The sequence below is a fragment of the Mesoplodon densirostris genome, chromosome 11, assembly GCF_025265405.1.
Source record: "Mesoplodon densirostris isolate mMesDen1 chromosome 11, mMesDen1 primary haplotype, whole genome shotgun sequence".
Taxonomy (NCBI): Eukaryota; Metazoa; Chordata; class Mammalia; order Artiodactyla; family Ziphiidae; genus Mesoplodon; species Mesoplodon densirostris.
The window spans coordinates 75102979-75122374 of NC_082671.1; the positions used below are offsets into that span (position 1 = coordinate 75102979).

Below are 19396 nucleotides of genomic sequence, written 5' to 3' on the forward strand. Positions count from 1 at the left end.
GCCAGTACCATTCTGTCTTGGTTACTGTAGCTTTGTAGTATAGTCTGAAGTCAGGGAGCCTGATTCTTCCAGCTCCATTTTTCGTTCTCAATATTGCTTTGGCTATTCGGGGCCTTTTGTGTTTCCATACAAATTGTGAAATTTTCTGTTCTAGTTCTGTGAAGAATGCCAGTGGTAGTTTGATAGGGATTGCATTGAATCTGTAGATTGCTTTGGGTAGTAGAGTCATTTTCATAATGTTGATTCTTGCAATCCAAGAACATGGTATATCTCTCCATCTATTTGTATTATCTTTAATTTCTTTCATCAGTGTCTTATAATTTTCTGCATACCAGTCTTTTGTCTCCTTAGGTAGGTTTATTCCTAGGTATTTTATTCTTTTTGTTGCAGTGGTAAATGGGAGTGTTTTCTTGATTTCACTTTCAGATTTTTCATCATTAGTGTACAGGAATGCCAGAGATTTCTGTGCATTAATTTTGTATCCTGCTACTTTACCAAATTCATTGATTAGCTTTAGATTTCTGATAGCATCTTTAGGATTCTCTATGTGTAGTATCATGTCATCTGCAAACAGTGACAGCTTTACTTTCTATTCCAATTTGGATTACTTTTATTTCTTCTGTGGTTGCTGTGGCTAAAACTTCCAAAACTATGTTGAATAAGAGTGGTGAGAGTGGGCAACCTTGTCTTGTTCCTGATCTTAGTGGAAATGGTTTCAGTTTCTCACCATTGAGGACGATGTTGGCTGTGGGTTTTTCATATATGGCCTATATTATGTTGAGGAAAGTTCCCTCTGTGCCTACTTTCTGAAGGGTTTTTATCATAAATGGGTGTTGAATTTTGTCGAAAGCTTTCTCTGCATCTCTTGAGATCATGTGGTTTTTCTACTTCACTTTGTTAATATGGTGTATCACATTGATTGATTTGCAAATATTGAAGAATCCTTGCATTCCTGGAATAAACCCCACTTGATCATGGTATATGATTCTTTTAATGTGCTGTTGGATTCTGTTTGCTAGTATTTTGGTGAGAATTTTTGCATCTATGTTCATCAGTGATATTGGCCTGTAGTTTTCTTTCTTTGTGACATCCTTGTCCGGTTTTGGTATCAAGGTGATGGTGGCCTCGTAGAATGAGTTTGGGAGTGTTCCTCCCTCTGCTATATTTTGGAAAGAGTCTGAGAAGGATAGGTGTTAGCTCTTCTCTAAATGTTTGATAGAATTTGCCTGTGAAGCCATCTGGTCCTGGGCTTTTGTTTGTTGGAAGATTTTTAATCACAGTTTCAATTTCAGTGCTAGTGATTGGTCTGTTCATATTTTCTATTTCTTCCTGGTTCAGTCTTGGCAGGTTGTGCATTTCTAAGAATTTGTCCATTTCTTCCAGGTTGTCCATTTTATTGGCATAGAGTTGCTTGTAGTAATCTCTCATGATCTTTTGTATTTCTGCAGTGTCAGTTGTTACTTCTCCTTTTTCATTTCTAATTCTATTGATTTGAGTCTTTTTTTTCCTTGATGAGTCTGGCTAATGGTTTATCAATTTTGTTTATCTTCTCAAAGAACCAGCTTTTAGTTTTACTGATCTTTGCTATCGTTTCCTTCATTTCTTTTTCATTTATTTCTGATCTGATTTTTATGATTTCTTTCCTTCTGCTAACTTTGGGATGTTTTTGTTCTTCTTTCTCTAATTGCTTTAGGTGCAAGGTTAGGTTGTTTATTCGAGATGTTTCCTGTTTCTTAAGGTGGGATTGTATTGCTATAAACTTCCCTCTTAGAACTGCTTTTGCTGCATCCCATAGGTTTTGGGTCGTCGTGTCTCCATTGTCATTTGTTTCTAGGTATTTTTTTATTTCCTCCTTGATTTCTTCAGTGATCACTTCGTTATTTAGTGTATTGTTTAGCCTCCATGTGTTTGTATTTTTTACAGATCTTTTCCTGTAATTGATGTCTAGTCTCATAGCATTGTGGCTGGAAAAGATACTTGATACAAATTCAATTTTCCTAAATTTACCAAGGCTTGATTTGTGACCCAAGATATGCTCTATCCTGGAGAATGTTCCATGAGCACTTGAGAAAAATGTGTATTCTGTTGTTTTTGGATGGAATGTCCTATAAATATCAATTAAGTCCATCTTCTTTAATGTATCATTTAAAGCTTGTATATCCTTATTTATTTTCGTTTTGGATGATCTGTCCATTGGTGAAAGTGGGGTGTTAAAGTCCCCCTACTATGAATGTGTTACTGTCGATTTCCCCTTTTATGGGTGTTAGTATTTGCCTTATGTATTGAGGTGCTCCTATGTTGGGTGCATAAATATTTACAATTGTTATATCTTCTTCTTGGATTGATTCCTTGATCATTATGTAGTGTCCTTCTTTGTCTCTTGTAATAGTCTTTATTTTAAAGTCTCTTTTGTCTGATATTAGAATTGCTACTCCAGCTTTCCTTTGGTTTCCATTTGCATGGAATATCTTTTTCCATCCCCTTACTTTCAGCCTGTATGTGTCTCTAGGTCTGAAGTGGGTCTCTCGTAGACAGCATATATATGGGTCTTGTTTTTGTATCCATTCATCCAATCTGTGTCTTTTGGTGGGAGCATTTAGTCCATTTATATTTAAGGTAATTATTATCATTATTATTATTATTTTTTGCTGTGTTGGGTCTTCATTTCTGTGCGAGGGCTTTCTCTAGTTGTGGCAAGCGGGGGCCACTCTTCATCGCAGTGCGCGGACCTCTCACTCTCGCGGCCTCTCGTTGCAGAGCACAGGCTCCAGATGCACAGGCTCAGTAGTTGTGGCTCACGGGCCTAGTTGCTCCGTGGCATGTGGGATCCTCCCAGACCAGGGCTTCAACCCGTGTCCCCTGCATTAGCAGGCAGATTCTCAACCACTGCGCCACCAGGGAAGCCCTAAGGTAATTATTGATATGTATGTTCCTATTCCCATTTTCTTAATTGTTTTTGGTGTGTTATTGTAGTTCTTTTCCTTCTGTTGTGTTTCTTGCCTAGAGAAGTTCCTTTAGCATTTGTTGTAAAGCTGGTTTGGTGGTGCTGAACTCTCTCAGCTTTTGCTTGTCTGTAAAGGTTTTAATTTCTCCATCAAATCTGAATGAGATCCTTGCTGGGTAGAGTAATCTTGGTTGCAGGTTTTTCTCCTTCATCACTTTAAATATGTCCTGCCAGTCCCTTCTGGCTTGCAGAGTTTCTGCTGAAAGATCTGCTGTTAACCTTATAGGGATTCCCTTGTGTGTTATTTGTTGTTTCTCCCTTGCTGCTTTTAATATGTTTTCTTTGCATTTAATTTTTGACAGTTTGATTAATATGTCTTGGTGTATTTCTCCTTGGATTTATCCTGTATGGGACTCTCTGTGCTTCCTGGACTTGATTAACTATTTCCTTTCCTATATTAGGGAAGTTTTCAACTATAATCTCTTCAAATATTTTCTTAGTCCCTTTCTCTCTTCTTCTGGAACCCCTATAATTCGAATGTTGGTGTGTTTAATGTTGTCCCAGAGTTCTCTGAGACTGTCCTCTGTTCTTTTCATTCTTTTTTCTTTATTGTGCTCTGCAGTAGTTATTTCCACTATTTTATCTTCCAGGTCACTTATCCGTTCTTCTGCCTCAGTTATTCTGCTATTGATCCCATCTATTTTTAATTTCATTTATTGTGTTGTTCATTGTTGCTTGTTTCATCTTTAGTTCTCTTAGGTCCTCGTTAAATGTTTCTTGCATTTTGTCTATTCTATTTCCAAGGTTTTGGATCATCTTTACTATCATTATTCTGAATTCTTTTTCAGGTAGACTGCCTATTTCCTCTTCATTTTTTAGGTCTGGTGGGTTTTTATCTTGCTCCTTCATCTGCTGTGTGTTTTCCTGTCTTCTCATTTTGCTTATCTTACTGTGTTTGGGGTCTCCTTTTTGCAGGCTGCAGGTTTGTAGTTCCCGTTATTTTTGGTGTCTGTCTGCAGTGGCTAAAGTTGGTTCAGTGGGTTGTGTAGGCTTCCTGGTGGAGGGGACTAGTGCCTGTGTTTTGGTGGATGAGGCTGGATCTTGTGTTTCTGGTGGGCAGGTCCACGTCTGGTGGTGTCTTTTGGGATGTCTGTGGACTTAAGGTTTTAGGCAGCCTCTCTGCTAATGGGTGGGGTTGTGTTCCTGTCTTGCTAGTTGTTTGGCATAGGGTGTCCAGCACTGTAGCTTGCTGGTCGTTCAGTGAAGCTGGGTGCTGGTGTTGAGATGGAGATCTCTGGGAGATTTTCATCGTTTGATATTATGTGGAGCTGGGAGGTCTCTTGTGGACCAGTGTTCTGAAGTTGGCTCTCCCACCTCAGAGGCACAGCACTGACTCCTGGCTGCAGCACCAAGAGCCTTTCACGGCTCAGAATAAAAGGGAGAAAAAGTAGAAAGGGAGAGGGAGGGAGGAAGGAAGGAGGGAAGGAAGGAAAGAAAGATACAATAAAGATAAAATAAAGTTATTAAAAAATAATTATTAAGAAAAAATTTAAAAACAAAAAAATAGAACCCTAGGACAAATGGTGGAAGCAAAGCTATACAGACAAAATCTCACACAGAGGCATACACATACACACTCACAAAAAGAGGAAAAGGGAAAAAAATTCACAAATCTTGATCTCAAAGTCCACCTCCTCAATTTGGGATGGTTCGTTGTCTATTCATGTATCCCACAGATGCAGGGTACATCAAATTGATTGTGGAGCTTTAATCCGCTGCTTCTGAGGCTGCTGGGAGAGATTTCCCTTTCTCTTCTTTGTTCTCACATTTCCTGGGGCTCAGCTTTGGATTTGGCCCCGCCTCTGCATGTAGGTTGCCGGAGGGTGTCTGTTCTTCGCTCAGACAGGACGGGGTTAAAGGAGCAGCTGCTTCCAGGACTCTGGCTCAGTCAGGCCGTGGGGGAGGGAGGGGTACGGAGTGCAGGGCGAGCCTGTGGCGGCAGAGGCCAGCATGATGTTGCACCAGCCTGAGGTGCGCCGTGCATCCTCCCGGGGAAGTTGTCCCTGGATCCCGGTACCCTGGCAGTTGCACAGGCTCCCCGGAAGGGGCGTGTGGATAGTGATCTGTGCTCGCACCCAGGCTTCTTGGTGGTGGCAGCAGCAGCCTTAGCGTCTCACGCCCGTCTCTGGTGTCTGCGCTTTTAGCCGCGGCTCGCGCCCATCTCTGGAGCTCCTTTAAGCAGCACCCTTAATCCCCTCTCCTCATGCACCAGGAAACAAAGAGGGAAGAAAAAGTCTCTTGCCTCTTTGGCAAGTCCAGACTTTTCCCTGGACTCCCTCCCGGCTAGCCGTGGTGCACTAACCCCCTGCAGGCTGAGTTCACGCTGCCAACCCCAGTCCTCTACCTGCACTCCGACCGAAGCCCGAGCCACAGCTCCCAGCCCCGCCCACCCTGGCGGGTGAGCAGACAAGCCTCTTGGGCTGGTGAGTGCCAGTCGGCACCGATCCTCTGTGCGGGAAACTGTCTGCTTTGCCCTCCACACCCCTGTTGCTGTGCTCTCCTCCGCAGCTCCAAAACGTCCCCCTCTGCCACCCGCAGTCTCCGCCGGCGAAGGGGCTTCCTAGTGTGTGGAAACCTTTCCTCCTTCACAGCTCCCTCCCACTGGTGCAGGTCCCGTCCCTATCCTTTTGTCTCTGTTTACTCTTTTTCCTTTTGCCCTACCCAGGTACGTGGGGACTTTCTTGCCTTTTGAGGGGGTCTGAGGTCTTCTGCCAGCGTTCAGTAGGTGTTCTGTAGGAGCTGTTCCACGTGTAGATATATTTCTGGTGTATCTGTGGGGAGGAAGGTGATCTCTGCATCTTACTCTTCTGCCATCTTCCCCTCGTCTCTCCTATAATTCTACCGGCACAAGGTGGCCATCCCTGGTTTCACATCAACATGATCTCAGGCACAAACCTCGTTTTTTCCATTTTGTCTTTAAGTTACTTGTTGAAACAACTGGCCCGCCATCTGCACGACTGTCCCGGCTTCGGCTGCTGGGGCCCCTCCAGAGCCGGCAGCCTCAGTGAGGCCGTCCTCCCCTCGGGCTCCAGGGCAGTTTCGTGATGGTGGAGGGAAGAGGCCCTGAGCTGGGAGTTCCAGCTCTGCCTACTTGCCAAGTCTTTAATCTACATTGAGTTAATTTTTGTGTATGGTGTGAGATAGTGGTCCAGTTTCCCAACACCATTTATTGAAGAGAGAGTGCCCTTTTCCCACTGTATGTTCTTGGTTCTGTGTGGTAAATTAACCATATGCGTGGGTTTATTTCCAGGCTGTTTATTTCATTGATCTGGGTATCTGTTTTTATGCCAGTATCATACTGTTTTGATTACTATAGCTTTGTAATATAGTTTGAAATCAAGAAGCATGTGCTTTTAGCTTTGTTCTTTCTCAAGATTTCTTTGGTTATTCAGGATCTTTTGTGGTTCCCCAGAAATTACAGGATTTATTTAACTTCTGTGAAAACTGCCATTGAATTTTAACAGGGGTTGCATTGAAGATGTAGATTGCTTTGGTTAGTTCCTGCATTTCAATAGTATTCATCTCCTCCACAAGCACTGAATATCTTTCCACTTATTTGTGTCTTCAGTTTCAGCAGTGTCTTAGTTTGCAATGTATAGGTCTTTCACCTCCTTGGTTAAATTTATTCCTAGGTAGTTTAGTCTTTTTGATGCAATTGTATATGGCATTGCTTTCTTAACTTCTTTTTCTGATAGTTCGTTATTGGTGTATAGAAATGCAACAGATTTCTGTGTATTGATTTTGTATCCTGCCACTTTATTCTAAATTTTTTAAGAGTCTTTAGAATTTTCTATACATATTATGTCATCCACAAACAGTAACAATTTTACTGCTTTCTGATTTGGATTTTTATTTTTCCTAATTGCCCTGGCTAGGGCTTCCAATACTATGTTGAATAAAAGTGGTGAGTGGCAGCATCCTTGTCTTGTTCCTGATCTTAGATGAAAAGCTTTCAGCTTTTCACCACTGAATATGATGTTAGCTGTGGGCTTGTCATATATGTCCTTTATTATGTTGAGGTACATTCCCTCTATACCCACCTTGTTTTTTACCATAAATTGATATTGAATTTGTCAAATGTGATTTTTTTGCATCTATTGGATGATCCTATGAGTTTTATCTTTTTTTTTTTTGGTTAATGTGGTGTATCATATTAATTGATTTGCAGATGTTGAACTATTCTTGCATCCTTGGGGTAAATCTGACTCGATCATGGTGTATGATCCTTTTAATGTATTGTTGAATCCAGTTTGTGCTAATAATGATATTTTGTGGATTTTCACATCTATATTAGGGATATTGGCCTTTAATTTTCTTGTGGCATCCTTGTCTGGTTTTGGTATCAGGGTAATGCTGGCCTTCTAAAATGAGTTTGGAAGTATTCCCTCCACTTATATTTTTTGGAAGAGTTTGAGGATTGGTATTAACTTTGGTATAATTCACCAGTGAAGACATCTGGTCCTGGACTTTACTGGGAGGTTTTTGATTACTGACTCAACATTCTTACTAGTAATTGGTGTGTTCAGATTTTCTATTTCTTCATGATTCAGTCTTGGTAGTTGTCCGGTTTGTTGATGTACAGTGCTCACAGTAGTCTCTTATGATCCTTTGTATTTCTGGGGTATTGAGTTATAACCTTTCCCCTTTCAGTTCTGATTTTAAGTCCTCATCTCTCTTTTTTTCCGAGTCAAGCAAAAGGTTTGTCAGTTTTATCTTTTCAAAAAGTAGCTCTTGGTTTCATTGATCTTTTCTATTGTCTTTTTAGCCTCTATTCCATTTATTTCCACGCTGATCTTTTTCCTTCTGTCTACTAACTTTGGGCTTTGCTCTTTTTCTAGTTCCTTGAGGTGTAAACTGAGGTCGTTTGTTTGAAATCTTTGTTTCTTGATGGTAGGCATTTATTGCTAAGAACTTTCCTCTTATAACTACCCTTGCTGCATCCCATAAATTATGGTATGTTGTATTTCCATTTTCATTGTTCTTTTGATTTCTTGACACATTAGTTATTCAATAGGATGTTGTTTAATCCTCACATATTTGTGAAATTTTCCAATTTTCTTCTTGTAACATGTCTAGTTTCATAACTGTAGTTAGAAAAGATGCTTTATATGATTTTAGTCTTCTTAAATTTATTGAGACTCATTTGTGGTATAACATGATCTATCCTGGAGAATATTCCATGTGTGCTTGAGAATGTATTCTCTTGCTTTGGGTGGAATATTCTACATATGTCTGCTGAGTCCATCTGTTCTAATGTGTCATTTAAGGCCGATGTTTCCTTATTTTCTGTCTGAATGAGCTACCCATTGGTGAAAGTAGGGTACTAAAGTCTCCTACTAGTTATTGTATTGCTACTTCTCCTTTTAGCTCTTTTGGTATTTGCTTTATTTATTCACCCAACATAGGGGTACCTAAATATTTATTTACAAATGTTATATCCTCTTGTTGGACTATCATTATGTAATGCCTCTTTTGTTTGGTAACACTGAATACTATGCTATGGACAAAAAAAGGCATGCCACTTTTAAGAGTAGCACTAAGAACACTTATAAGTCGTGAGCACTAATTGGAGAACAGCTGGTCAGGAAAGTGTAGTCCCAGAGGGACCTGCCTGTGCTCATGGTCTACTGTGCAATCTTGGCCTAATTACCACTTTTCTAGGCCTGGGTTTACCTATCTTTTAAGATTAGAGGATTTTCCTCTCTTAAAATTCTATGAAGTACTACTTATTTTACAAACCTAGACTACCTGTGACAAATGGCATACTTAAGGAATTATTTTTAAAAAACCTTTTTTATTATCCCTTTCAAGAAATGCAAGTGGAGCCCTATAGACCACATGCTTGAAAGGTTATTAGCACAAAGACCAGCCCTGTTTGTGCTGCCACCACAGCTTCAGAGAGGAATGTCAGGCAATTTTGTTTCAGTCATTTTGATGGCTGCAGCAGGGAACACCTTCAGGCCAGCTTTAAAAAACTGAGTTAGGGTAAATAAAACAGGAAACTGTATGCTCTTCATTAAGACTCCATTGGTGTTGCTGAGCTCCTGCTCCCAAAAGGGCCACTAACAGATGAATTTCTTGTATTGCCGAGAACAAGCCTCTCTCGTCTTCCAAATGCTTCATTTACTAAAACATAAATAAATGGTTAAGAAGCCACCCTATCAGAAAACTAAGAACCTATAATATAAAGAGACTAAAATGTAGACATGAGCAATGAGGTTCTCCACCCTGTGGTGGAGATTTTGTTTTGAAAAGTATATATTTAGCACTTTATAAATGGGTAAGTAAGCAACTCAAAAGTCTAAGATAATGTTCTGAATGAAGTTTTAACTATGTTTTAAATTGGTCCTCCTTTTTTAAATACTTTACTTTCTTTGCCTTGTCCTGGATTTTATCAAATGCACCTTGATAAGAGATGTCCAAGCCCTTATAACAGTGACTCTCTCCTTCCCTTATTGTACTTCTGATCGTTTCCTACCTTCATCTTTCTCTGTATCATGATCAGAACAGAGCTTTTTGGATTTAGGACCCCAGTGGAGGGAAGAATCAGGAAGTATTAGAAGGGAACAGAATGGCCCCTTCAGGAAAGGTGGATTTTCTAGGAAGTAGTTGAAAAAAGCCAGATTTATTCACACTGGGAAGAGGAGGGCCATTCTTTGAGACCACACTATATATCCTTCCAGCTTTCCAATAAAATCTTTCGTTTTTAAAATTCAAATTTTGTCATAAAGATATTTAAAAATTATCTAAAGTGTGAAGACAAATTTATTTGCGAACATGAACATTTCCAAATTATAATTTGATCTTATCTGTTTCCTAAGCAGACTGTACTAGAGGATGCACACTGGATCCACCTTTATTATCTCCTTAATGTATTCAAGCCACTACTTTAGCTCTTATAGAACTCATCCAGAAAAAGCAGGAAATTAAGATTCTTACCTGAAGAGATTGTGCTTATATCCCAGACCCGAAGCCCTTCTTTCTGACCTCCAAAAGCATAAATAAATGGCAAATCAGGGCAACAGGAAGAACAGAAGAGAACTCCCTGAGAAGAGAATACAAAGTCAGTGAATTCAGTCTTTCCAGAAAGCTCTAATCTCAATCCCTACTCCTGTCTACAAGAACCTATGATTGGAATGGTTACTCAAAACCAACTCACCAGAATCTCTTTCAAGGCTCTTGCAAAGGTAGTTCACAGTCAAGTTGGAAGAACTATCTCTACAATACAAAGCTGGACAAGTTCAGCATGATGGACATTCTGTGAGGACAGGTGTATGCTCTGACCACTCAGGTCTCTCATCTCCACTGTCATTCTAATAGGGATTTCCTAATTAATCTAATCTGCTAAATATTCCCAGAAACTTTAATTCTCCTTTCTAAGTAATGATGCTGATACCAGATGTCATTATTCAATCATTTAAAATTTCAACTTTATTACTAGATAACATATGCATCATAGAAAATACAAAAAAGTATAAAAATCACTCTGAGATAACCAGCTGTTCATGTTTTGGGACAGGGTCTTCTAGATTTAAATATAAGCATTCAAAGACTTAAGTATTTAAATGTGTGCATGGAATGATGCTATAAAAACTGTTCTGTAACCTGCCTTTCCACAGATATTTATATATATATACATACATATACACAATTTTAAACAGCTGTGTGCAGTGTTTTATGTCTTCAATTTTTATAATTTAGTGCCTGGCATACAGTATATGCTCAATAAATATTTGATGAATGAATTACTGAATTCCAGTTATTATTTGAATTCCAGTTATTTCTAAAACTCTTGCTACTATATAGTAATCAATTTCAGTGTAGAAGAACTAGTTATACAAAGAAGTAGGTGATAAACTGACCTCAACCACTGTGGTGCCCTATAAAGGTTCAAGAATTTGAAAAAGAACAGATACATGTGTATGTATAACTGAATCACTTTACTGTATACCTGAAACTAACATTGTTAATCAACTGTACTCCAATACAAAATAAAGTTTAAAAAAAAAATGTGGCCATTCCACTTGTGTCCTTGAAAACCACCCCCTCATCATCCTTGTTTTCCCCAGCAACTGTTAATCATGTGAGTTGGAAAAGGAACCAGCTAGTCATTGATTTCTCCCCAAACTGTCCTAAGTTATAAAACTTCCACAAATTTGACTAAGCCCCAAATTAACCTCCCAACAAATCCATATTCTTTAGTGCAGTGATTCCTAGAGAAAGACAAACGACAGATCAGAAACAGAAAAAAACCAAGATGCCCAGGGATATTCTTACCATTTTCATGTCCCTAGAGTGAACTAGGCTTGGCCTATCTCCTAATATGTCCCAGATCTTCACATACTTGTCCGCTGATGCAGTCACAAGACAGCCCTTGATTTGACTACTTAGATCAAGACCTAGAGGAAGATTAGTTCAGAGACTCTCACTTTGAAATAAATATACTTCATCATAGGTTAACAGAGATGAAAGAAACAGTATTCTTGCTCACCAGAAATTTCATCATTGTGTGCATTAAGTGTAAAAATTGGCTTATCTGAACGTGCATCCAAATTATATACAAAGCCGTCATCTGTACTGGCCTGGAAAGAGTAAAAGATGGGCAAGGTAATATTACATGACAATAAAATTTAGCAAATAGTATAAAAATTTAGTAAATAGTATAAATCATTGTGAAAATCAGCTATGTACCTGACTTACCTGAAGAGCTTATTACAAATTAACATGGACATAAAGAATTTACTTGTGGGTGGATAAGTCAAGTTGGTTCTTACAAGGACTAGTTTAGCTGACATGTCTATTAGGCAGTTGGATATGAGTATGAAGCTGTGGTAGTGATACAGACTGCAGAGATATGGAAGCACAGAGGCAGAAGTTACATCCACTGAGAACAGAGGAGGTACACCCCGGGAGTGTATAATTAAGAGCACTGTGTTGAGGACAGAGACCTGGAGAGCACAGCCACTTACGGTACAGGCTGAGGAGGAGCTCACAGAAGTAAGAATCAAAGAGGGAGGAGGAAATAACAATGTTAAAGAAGCCAAGGAAAAAGGGGTTCTAAAGAAAGGAGTGACAATGCTGTCAATATTTTGGCAAAGAGATTTAATTAGATAAGGACTGAAAGGCAGATTACAGTTCCACGTTGAAGAAAGGAAGAGAAAATTTTGAAGGAATTAAGAGACCCAGTCAAGGACAGGAGACAAAAACTTGAGCCTATATACAGGCCAAGGGCAACAGCCAGGACAGGAAAAAGAGGGGAAAAAAGGACAACTGATGCAGTCTTGAAGGTGGAGCTGCAGATGGGTATAAAAACAGAAGAGGGAGATCCCATCCTTTGAGACTGGAGGGAAAGAGGTAAACCATTTTGATTACTTTCCATTTCCCTAAATATTTGTGAATTTAGTACTGATAACCATTTGTTAGCAAATAACCTAAGGAAATACGTGTGCCTGCCTGCTGAGAGCCAAAGTACAGTACAACATTCAAATATAACTGGGACTTCACGCCTGGTAACTGTAAGATGAAATCTGGCTTAAGGGAGCTCAGCTGGGAACTGCATGCAACTCCGCACAGAGGGGATTAAATGTTCCCACAAGTGCAGGAAACTTAGTAAAATTGTTCACATATTTTAAGAAAGCTGTTTTTTAAAGAATTCCTTTCCTCATTTACAAAGCACTAGGTATTTGCTTTAGGAAAATTAGGCAATATATGGATGTATCACAATTTCTCTAATTAATCTTCCCTTCTGGATAAAAGCTGGGATTTTATTTTTCCATGGATTGAAATGTCAGTGGCATCTTTGGATCCTACATGGAAAACTGTTATCCTACAGATATTAAGGGTATTTACAAAATGATCGTAAACTTTCTATCTGGGAGATGGTGGTATATTAAGTGCTATATTAAGTAAATAGGCTAGCATTTGCATCACTGGAGCTCCATTTAAGTACTAATATATAAATAAAGGAATATTTTTTGGACTGCTTTAACCATTAAAAAACATAAAAATATTACTCATGCTTAGTATTTCAAAGTAATTTTAAAATGATCAACTAATTACAACTAATAAAATGTGACACTTTGGAATGATTGGAAATTAGCAAAATCATTTCCATGTTCACTGTTTTTTTTGTGGCAAATCCATTGTTCTCTCATTAAAAATCTTTTTTTTTTAAAGAAAACTCAAACCCAAATACTTCACACTGTTAATACAGAAAAAGCTTTTCAGAGATTCTCTCTACAATGGAAGTAAAGAAAAATAGTCATTAATAACCTGATAAACAAACAGTAATATGCACACTCTTACCAAAAAATGACAAGGTGAAAAGTGATTCCAAGTCACTCTCTCGATCTGCCCACTGAATCGCCACATTCGATGGCCTTCCTCTGGACTTCGGCAGTCATACAAAGCCACCGACCTGGATGTGTTCAGGCAAAGTTAGGGTTTTAAGAGTTCAATTTTCCTGTATGTTTTAGTTTATTTTTATGAAGTGGTAATAAAACAACACCATGAAATCAAGATCCAATTATTTAAAGCCTATTTTAAGTAGAAAAATCAACTCCTCTGAAAGTAGAAGAGCTGATTTTTACTAATTGGTGGACTCTGGTCCTGTCACTTGAAGACACTGGTAGCTCTGGATGTCACAGTGGCCTTGACCTTCCCCCAGACTGAATCCTCTAGTTCCAAAATGAATCCTCTCTATTTCCAAAAGAACGGGACAATTTCTAATTTCCCCTTCCCCAGTAGTGCTCAGAGCCAGATAACTCACATCTCAGCCACATTTACTCTTTACAAGTAGGCTACTCTGTTGGAACCGAAAACAGACTTTTACAATTTTTGCATGAATCCCAACTAAAAAATGTAAATATAGGACTCTTCAAAAGGGTAAGGTATCAAAATAAAGACCGCAAGTTGGTTTCTGTTTCTACTAGCTACCTCTCACAGCTTCAGACCCAATCTGTAAAAAGCACACACATGACTGGAGACCCCCCTGTGGTTGACCATAGTGGTCCCAAGTCTTCACCTCTCCCTACATCCAAGCCCTCTGTCAGTGATTTGACAGTTCCTCCCCTAAAGGCAGAGTTCATTTCCCACTCCATGTGATGTCTATTTTGGCCAAGAGTAAGGCAGAAGTGTATTAGGTCTGAGCCCAGGTCTTAAGAGGCCTTGGTGTCTCTGCTTGGACTCCTGACCTTGCTATGGCAACAGGTGTGGGCCAGCCCACTGGTCCCAGGAAGATGTGAAACACGAGGAGGAGAGCCAGGTCTCCGGACCCAACCTAAACAAGCCAAGATGAGCAGAGCTACCAGCTGAATCTAGCCTCGATTAGCTCAACCCTGCAGGGGATAAGAAATAAATGTTCACTGCTTTAAGTCACTGAATTTTGGGATGGCTTATTTCACAGCAATGTCTAACTCATACACCCTCTAAAAAAATCAAAGTAGTTGCTAGTTAGGAACTACATTATAACAGAACCATATTCCCTTGCAGATTGAAAGGGTCAAGCTGAAAGGACAAATGAGTACTCCCACAAATTTAAACACATAAAAGCCTCAGTAATAAATTCTACCTGAGCATCAAGTGATACTTTCTGAATTAGTTCAAGAGGACAAAAACGACAGCAATAATTCCTGAAATGCTTTCTTACTTATCATATGATCCAGAAATCAGAGTCTGTGCTTCAAATGGATGAAACTGGAGAGTCTGGACCTAAAAGGAAGAAACATAAATGAATAGATCAATGTTTGTTTTGGTTTGGTAAAACTGCCTTATACTTGGTGAGACCAAATTTGGCAGTGTTTTTACAGGTTTTTCCCTTTGAAATGTAGTACTATTTAAAGAAACGTAAATGTACTGCATAATCAAAAGGACAAAACATACTTCCAAATAAAGGCTGACACTTAAAAGACACAATGCAGCATTTCCCAAAGTGTGCTTGGCAGTATACCTATGTCCCTCAAATGCTAAAGTATAATCAGAAGAAAAAATGGGAGCTGTCAAACTTACTAGGCAACTCCACACATTCTGGAAGTTTCACAATGTACATTAGCACATTAGATCCCTGGGTTCTGTAGTAACATCTGTTAAGTTCTTTAGCCCTATTTGGTGACTGATACCCCTTCATCCCTTTTTAGGAGACTGTAAAAATGCTGCAAAGCACTAATGTTCCTAGTCACTTCACCTTTCTGCACCCATTTTTGCATCTCTCAGGTGGGTAATTGTAACTATCACAAAGGGCTCTGTGAAGGATCCAGTGAGATAGCATGTCAAAGCACTTTGTAATTCACAAAAAGCCATATATAAATGTTTGGGATTATTTGTAGTCAATATATGTCTCACATTTTTTAGAATCTCTTTTATCCATTAAATCACCATACCTTGTCTGTATGTACGGCAAGGCTGGCTGCTGGTTTCCCCAAGGACATATCCCACAGAATAACAGTGTTATCAGCTGATGCACTGGCCAGTACATTTCTGAGAACGGGAGGAAACAAATCAGGTAATCTTTTAAAAATCAAGAGGATTACATGTAAGAATTCCATTTACAATACCATCAAAAAGAATAAAATACTTAGGAATAAATTCAAGAGAAAAGCAAGATTTTTAATATACTGAAAACAAGAAAAGATTGTTGAAGGAAATTAAAGAGTATCTAAATTAATGGAAGGTCATTTCATGCTCACGGACTGGAAGGCTTAACATTAAGACAGAAATATTGCCAACTACAGATTGATTTATAGATTCAACCACAATCCCAGCTGACCCTTTTGCAGAAAACTGAATGCTGGTTTTCAAATTGATATGGAAATGCAAAGGACCCAGACTAGTCAAAATAATCTCGAAAAAAGGAGAGCAAGTTGAAAAGTTCACAGTTCCTGATTTCAAAACTGACTGAAAAACAACAGTAATCGTAACAATGTGGTACTGGCATAGGACAGACATACAGAATAGAAGAGTCCAGAATTAAAGCCTCAAATTTATGTTATGTTCACTGGTTTTTGACAAGGGTGCCAAGAGTATTCGTTCTTTGTTCAATAGGGAAAAAACCAGTATCTTCAACAAATGACTCAGGGTCAACTGGATATTCTACAGCAAAAAAAAAGAAGATAGAGCCCTCCCTCACACTATACACAAAAAGTGATTCAAAATAGATCATAGGTCTACTAAACATAACAGCTAAAACTCTAAATCACTCAAAAAAAAAAAAAAAAACCCAAAAAACCCCAGGTATAAATCTTCATGACAATGGGTTAGGCAATGGTTTCTTAGATATGACACCAAAAGCAAAAACAAAAGAAATAAACTGGATATCATCAGCATGAAAAACTTTTGTGTTGCAAATAAGACTTCCAAGAAAGTGAAAAAACAACCCACAGAACAGGAGAAAATATTTGTAAATCATATATGTGATAAAGTGCTTGTATCTAGAATATATAAAGAACTCCCAACCAAATAATAAAAAGACAAACCCAATCAGAAGATGGGCAAAGGATCTGAACAGACATTTCTCCAAAGAAGATATACAAATGGCCAATGAGCATGTGAAAAGATGCTCAACACCATTAGTCATTAGGGAAATGAAAATCAGAATTAACGGGATACCACTTCATACTCACAGGATGGCTATAATGAAAAAGACAGACAAGGGCTAGCAAGATGTAGAGAAACTGGAACCCCCCTACACTGCTGGCGGGAATGTAAATGGTAGATACACTACCATATGACCTAGCAATTAAACTCTTAGGTATGTATCCAATAAAATGAAAACGTATGCCCATGCAAAAACTTGTTCATGAATGTTCACAGCAGCATTATTCATAATAGGCAAAAACAAACTAAATGTCCATTAACTGGTGAATGGATACACAAAATGTGGTATATCCATACAAGAGAATATTATTCAGCAATAGAAAATGATGTACTGATATACGCTGCAGCATGGATGGACCTTGAAAACATTATGCTAAGTGACAGAAGCCAGATATATATGGCCACGTATATGATTCCATTTCCAGGAAATGTCCAGAATAGGCAAATCCACAGAGACAGAAAGCATGAGTAGCTACCAGGGGCTGGAGGGACAGGAGAACGAGAGTGACTGCTAATGAGTATGGCATGGTTTTTGGACTGATGAAAATGTTATGGAATTAGACAGTGGTGATGGCTGCATAACTTTGTGAATATACTGAAAACTACTGAATTATATACTTTAAAAGAGTGGATTTTATGACGTGTACTTGCTAGGTCATATAGTATGAATTACATCTCAACTGTTTTTTTTTTCTTCCTTAAAAAAGAGCATTAAATGCTATTAACAGAAGAAACCCGGTATGTCTACCTCTTAGGGATCAAGCGCTAATAATGTAGTTCTACAGCGGAACACAGGCTTTAGGGCCCAGAAAACCTGAAATGGAGTCTTGGTGCTGCCACTCGCCTGCCAATGAGAATGAAACAACCAACCTCAAAGAGCTGCTATGCAAGAACCTGGCTGAGTAACTGGGACATAGCAGGCCCTTGATAAATGTTAGCTGCCTCCTAAAAATACAGATACTCCTGACATTGAAAGCTCATTCTTCAACATCGAACTTTAACATGGCTCAACACAAAATTAGGCCATTAGTGACAGTAATGTTTTTGTTCAGAAAACCAATATACTGTTGAAATAAAATGCTGATGGACTCATTTTCAGACATTATTTCCTCAATAAATTACTTCCATTATACAAACTACTTTCAGTTTTGTAACTCACATTTCAGTGATACATGCAAGGTCTCCTAGGAGGATCATGTATATTCAGGTCATGCTAGCCTTTTTCTACCATTAAGTCCCACATACAGGTCACAATGTTTTAAGTCCTTAGCATTTTATAAATTAAATATTAATTTAAATCCCCAGTATCTAGTTTATTTATATTCTATGTCTGCCAACAGCAAAAAGTTAAAATTCCACAGTACATTTTTCATCCCAGTCATTCCAAAAATATCTGAGATTCCTCCCACATTAAAGTTCTTATTGTGAGACTAAAAAAACAAAAACAAAACTTCTGAACACTACAACCGCAAGAAGAGCACTCCAACAAGAGTATGAATTAGCAGAGAACATGCATTTTTTTTTTCCTGGGAGGATTTTACTAGAAACCAAGGGCCCCACCAGTAACAAGGGCAACATGTTATTCCTCACCATAATCCTGAACTCTGTGCACCAGAGTATGGGACATATTTTAAAGCATACTGCACCTTTTCAGTAAAGAAAGGGGAAAGGAGAACCAAGATCTAAAGTAAGATTGGGAAAGGAGAGTGAAGGAGCAAAGAAATGTGTGGCACTGAAGTTAGAGATGTGAGTGCAGATGGGGAAGGAAGGGAGTACAGGTGCTGATAAGGATCTAAATGGAACCAACTGTGGGTGGGGAAAGGAATTGACGAGTCAGTTGGAATACTGAGGGGAGTTGTTCCATTAGAAAGAACTTTCAGTTGCTCAAAGTAAGAGTTGCTATATAAGAATTTATAAATAAAACTGGGTTTCTAAAAGCATGGTACACTCATTATTAGATCTCTTATTTATCTGCCCATTCGTCAGGGTCAGGGCCAATTCAAGCAAAACCCGAACAACTGCCTGTAGCCCAGCAGCAAGAGATTCATCTGGGGAAGCTTTGAAAATAAAAACAAAAACACCAGCAGATTCTTGGGCCCCTGCTCCAGAACGACTGACTCAATCTTGGGGGATTAGAGACTAGGAACTTGTACTTTAAAGGGTTACCCAGAAGTTTCTGATTTGCAGCTATGTTTGGGAAATACTAACCTTAACAACTTTCTCAGGTCCATTTCCCCAAATAGTTGTAACTCTGAAAAGGTCTGAATACAAACAAGATAGGATATCCCTCAGTAAGCCAGCACTCTGGGATCTTCCTTAGAATGTTCACAATTATAAAGTGTCCAGTGTAATAGAAATGCTTTAAAAAAAAGTGCCCTGGGTAATCCAGTTTGTTCTTACCCCCCTTAAGTAAGCTGTACTCAACCTAATGCTTACCTCCCTTGCCTTAGCAGCCCCTCAAACCAACTACACTATTAGGAAAATGGCCCCTTTGAAGTAATTGTTGTTTAAGGATAAGTATGAAAAATATGTGGATGACATGCAAAAGAATTAAGGTGAACCCTTACCTTACACAGTATAGAAAAATTAACTCAAAATGGATCAAAGACTTAAACTTAAGAGCTAAAACTATAAAACTTTTAGGGGAAAATCTTCATGACAATGGATTTGGCAATGATTTCTTGGCTATAATACTAAAAGCACAGGCAACAAAAGTAAAAATGAACTGTACTACATCAAAATGAAAAACTTCTGTGCATCAAAGAACACTTCAATAGAGTTAAAGGCAACCAATCGAATGGA

At 38.7% G+C, this 19396-nt stretch overlaps 1 protein-coding gene and 1 long non-coding RNA gene across 3 annotated transcripts in view; one reads left to right on the top strand and one right to left on the bottom strand.

Moving 5' to 3' along the window:
• LOC132498727 (uncharacterized) overlaps window positions 1-10707 on the top strand; it is a 27430-nt gene extending 16723 nt beyond the window's left edge. The window contains exon 4 of the long non-coding RNA XR_009533791.1: window positions 9829-10707. This is a non-coding gene — a long non-coding RNA (uncharacterized LOC132498727). The remainder of the gene's footprint in view (window positions 1-9828) is intronic.
• PWP1 (PWP1 homolog, endonuclein) overlaps window positions 6920-19396 on the bottom strand; it is a 23319-nt gene continuing 10842 nt past the window's right edge. Inside the window, exons 9-15 of one of the 2 annotated variants that reach the window (XM_060112758.1) lie at window positions 15382-15478; window positions 14652-14713; window positions 13310-13421; window positions 11496-11586; window positions 11282-11403; window positions 9944-10049; window positions 6920-9130 (exon numbers count right to left, since the gene is read on the bottom strand). In XM_060112758.1, coding sequence (XP_059968741.1) covers window positions 9021-9130; window positions 9944-10049; window positions 11282-11403; window positions 11496-11586; window positions 13310-13421; window positions 14652-14713; window positions 15382-15478 — 700 coding nt within the window. In that variant the 3' untranslated portion in view covers window positions 6920-9020. Of the gene's footprint in view, window positions 9131-9943; window positions 10050-10163; window positions 10223-11281; window positions 11404-11495; window positions 11587-13309; window positions 13422-14651; window positions 14714-15381; window positions 15479-19396 lie in introns of those variants that run through there. The other variant, XR_009533790.1, reaches the window with a different exon arrangement.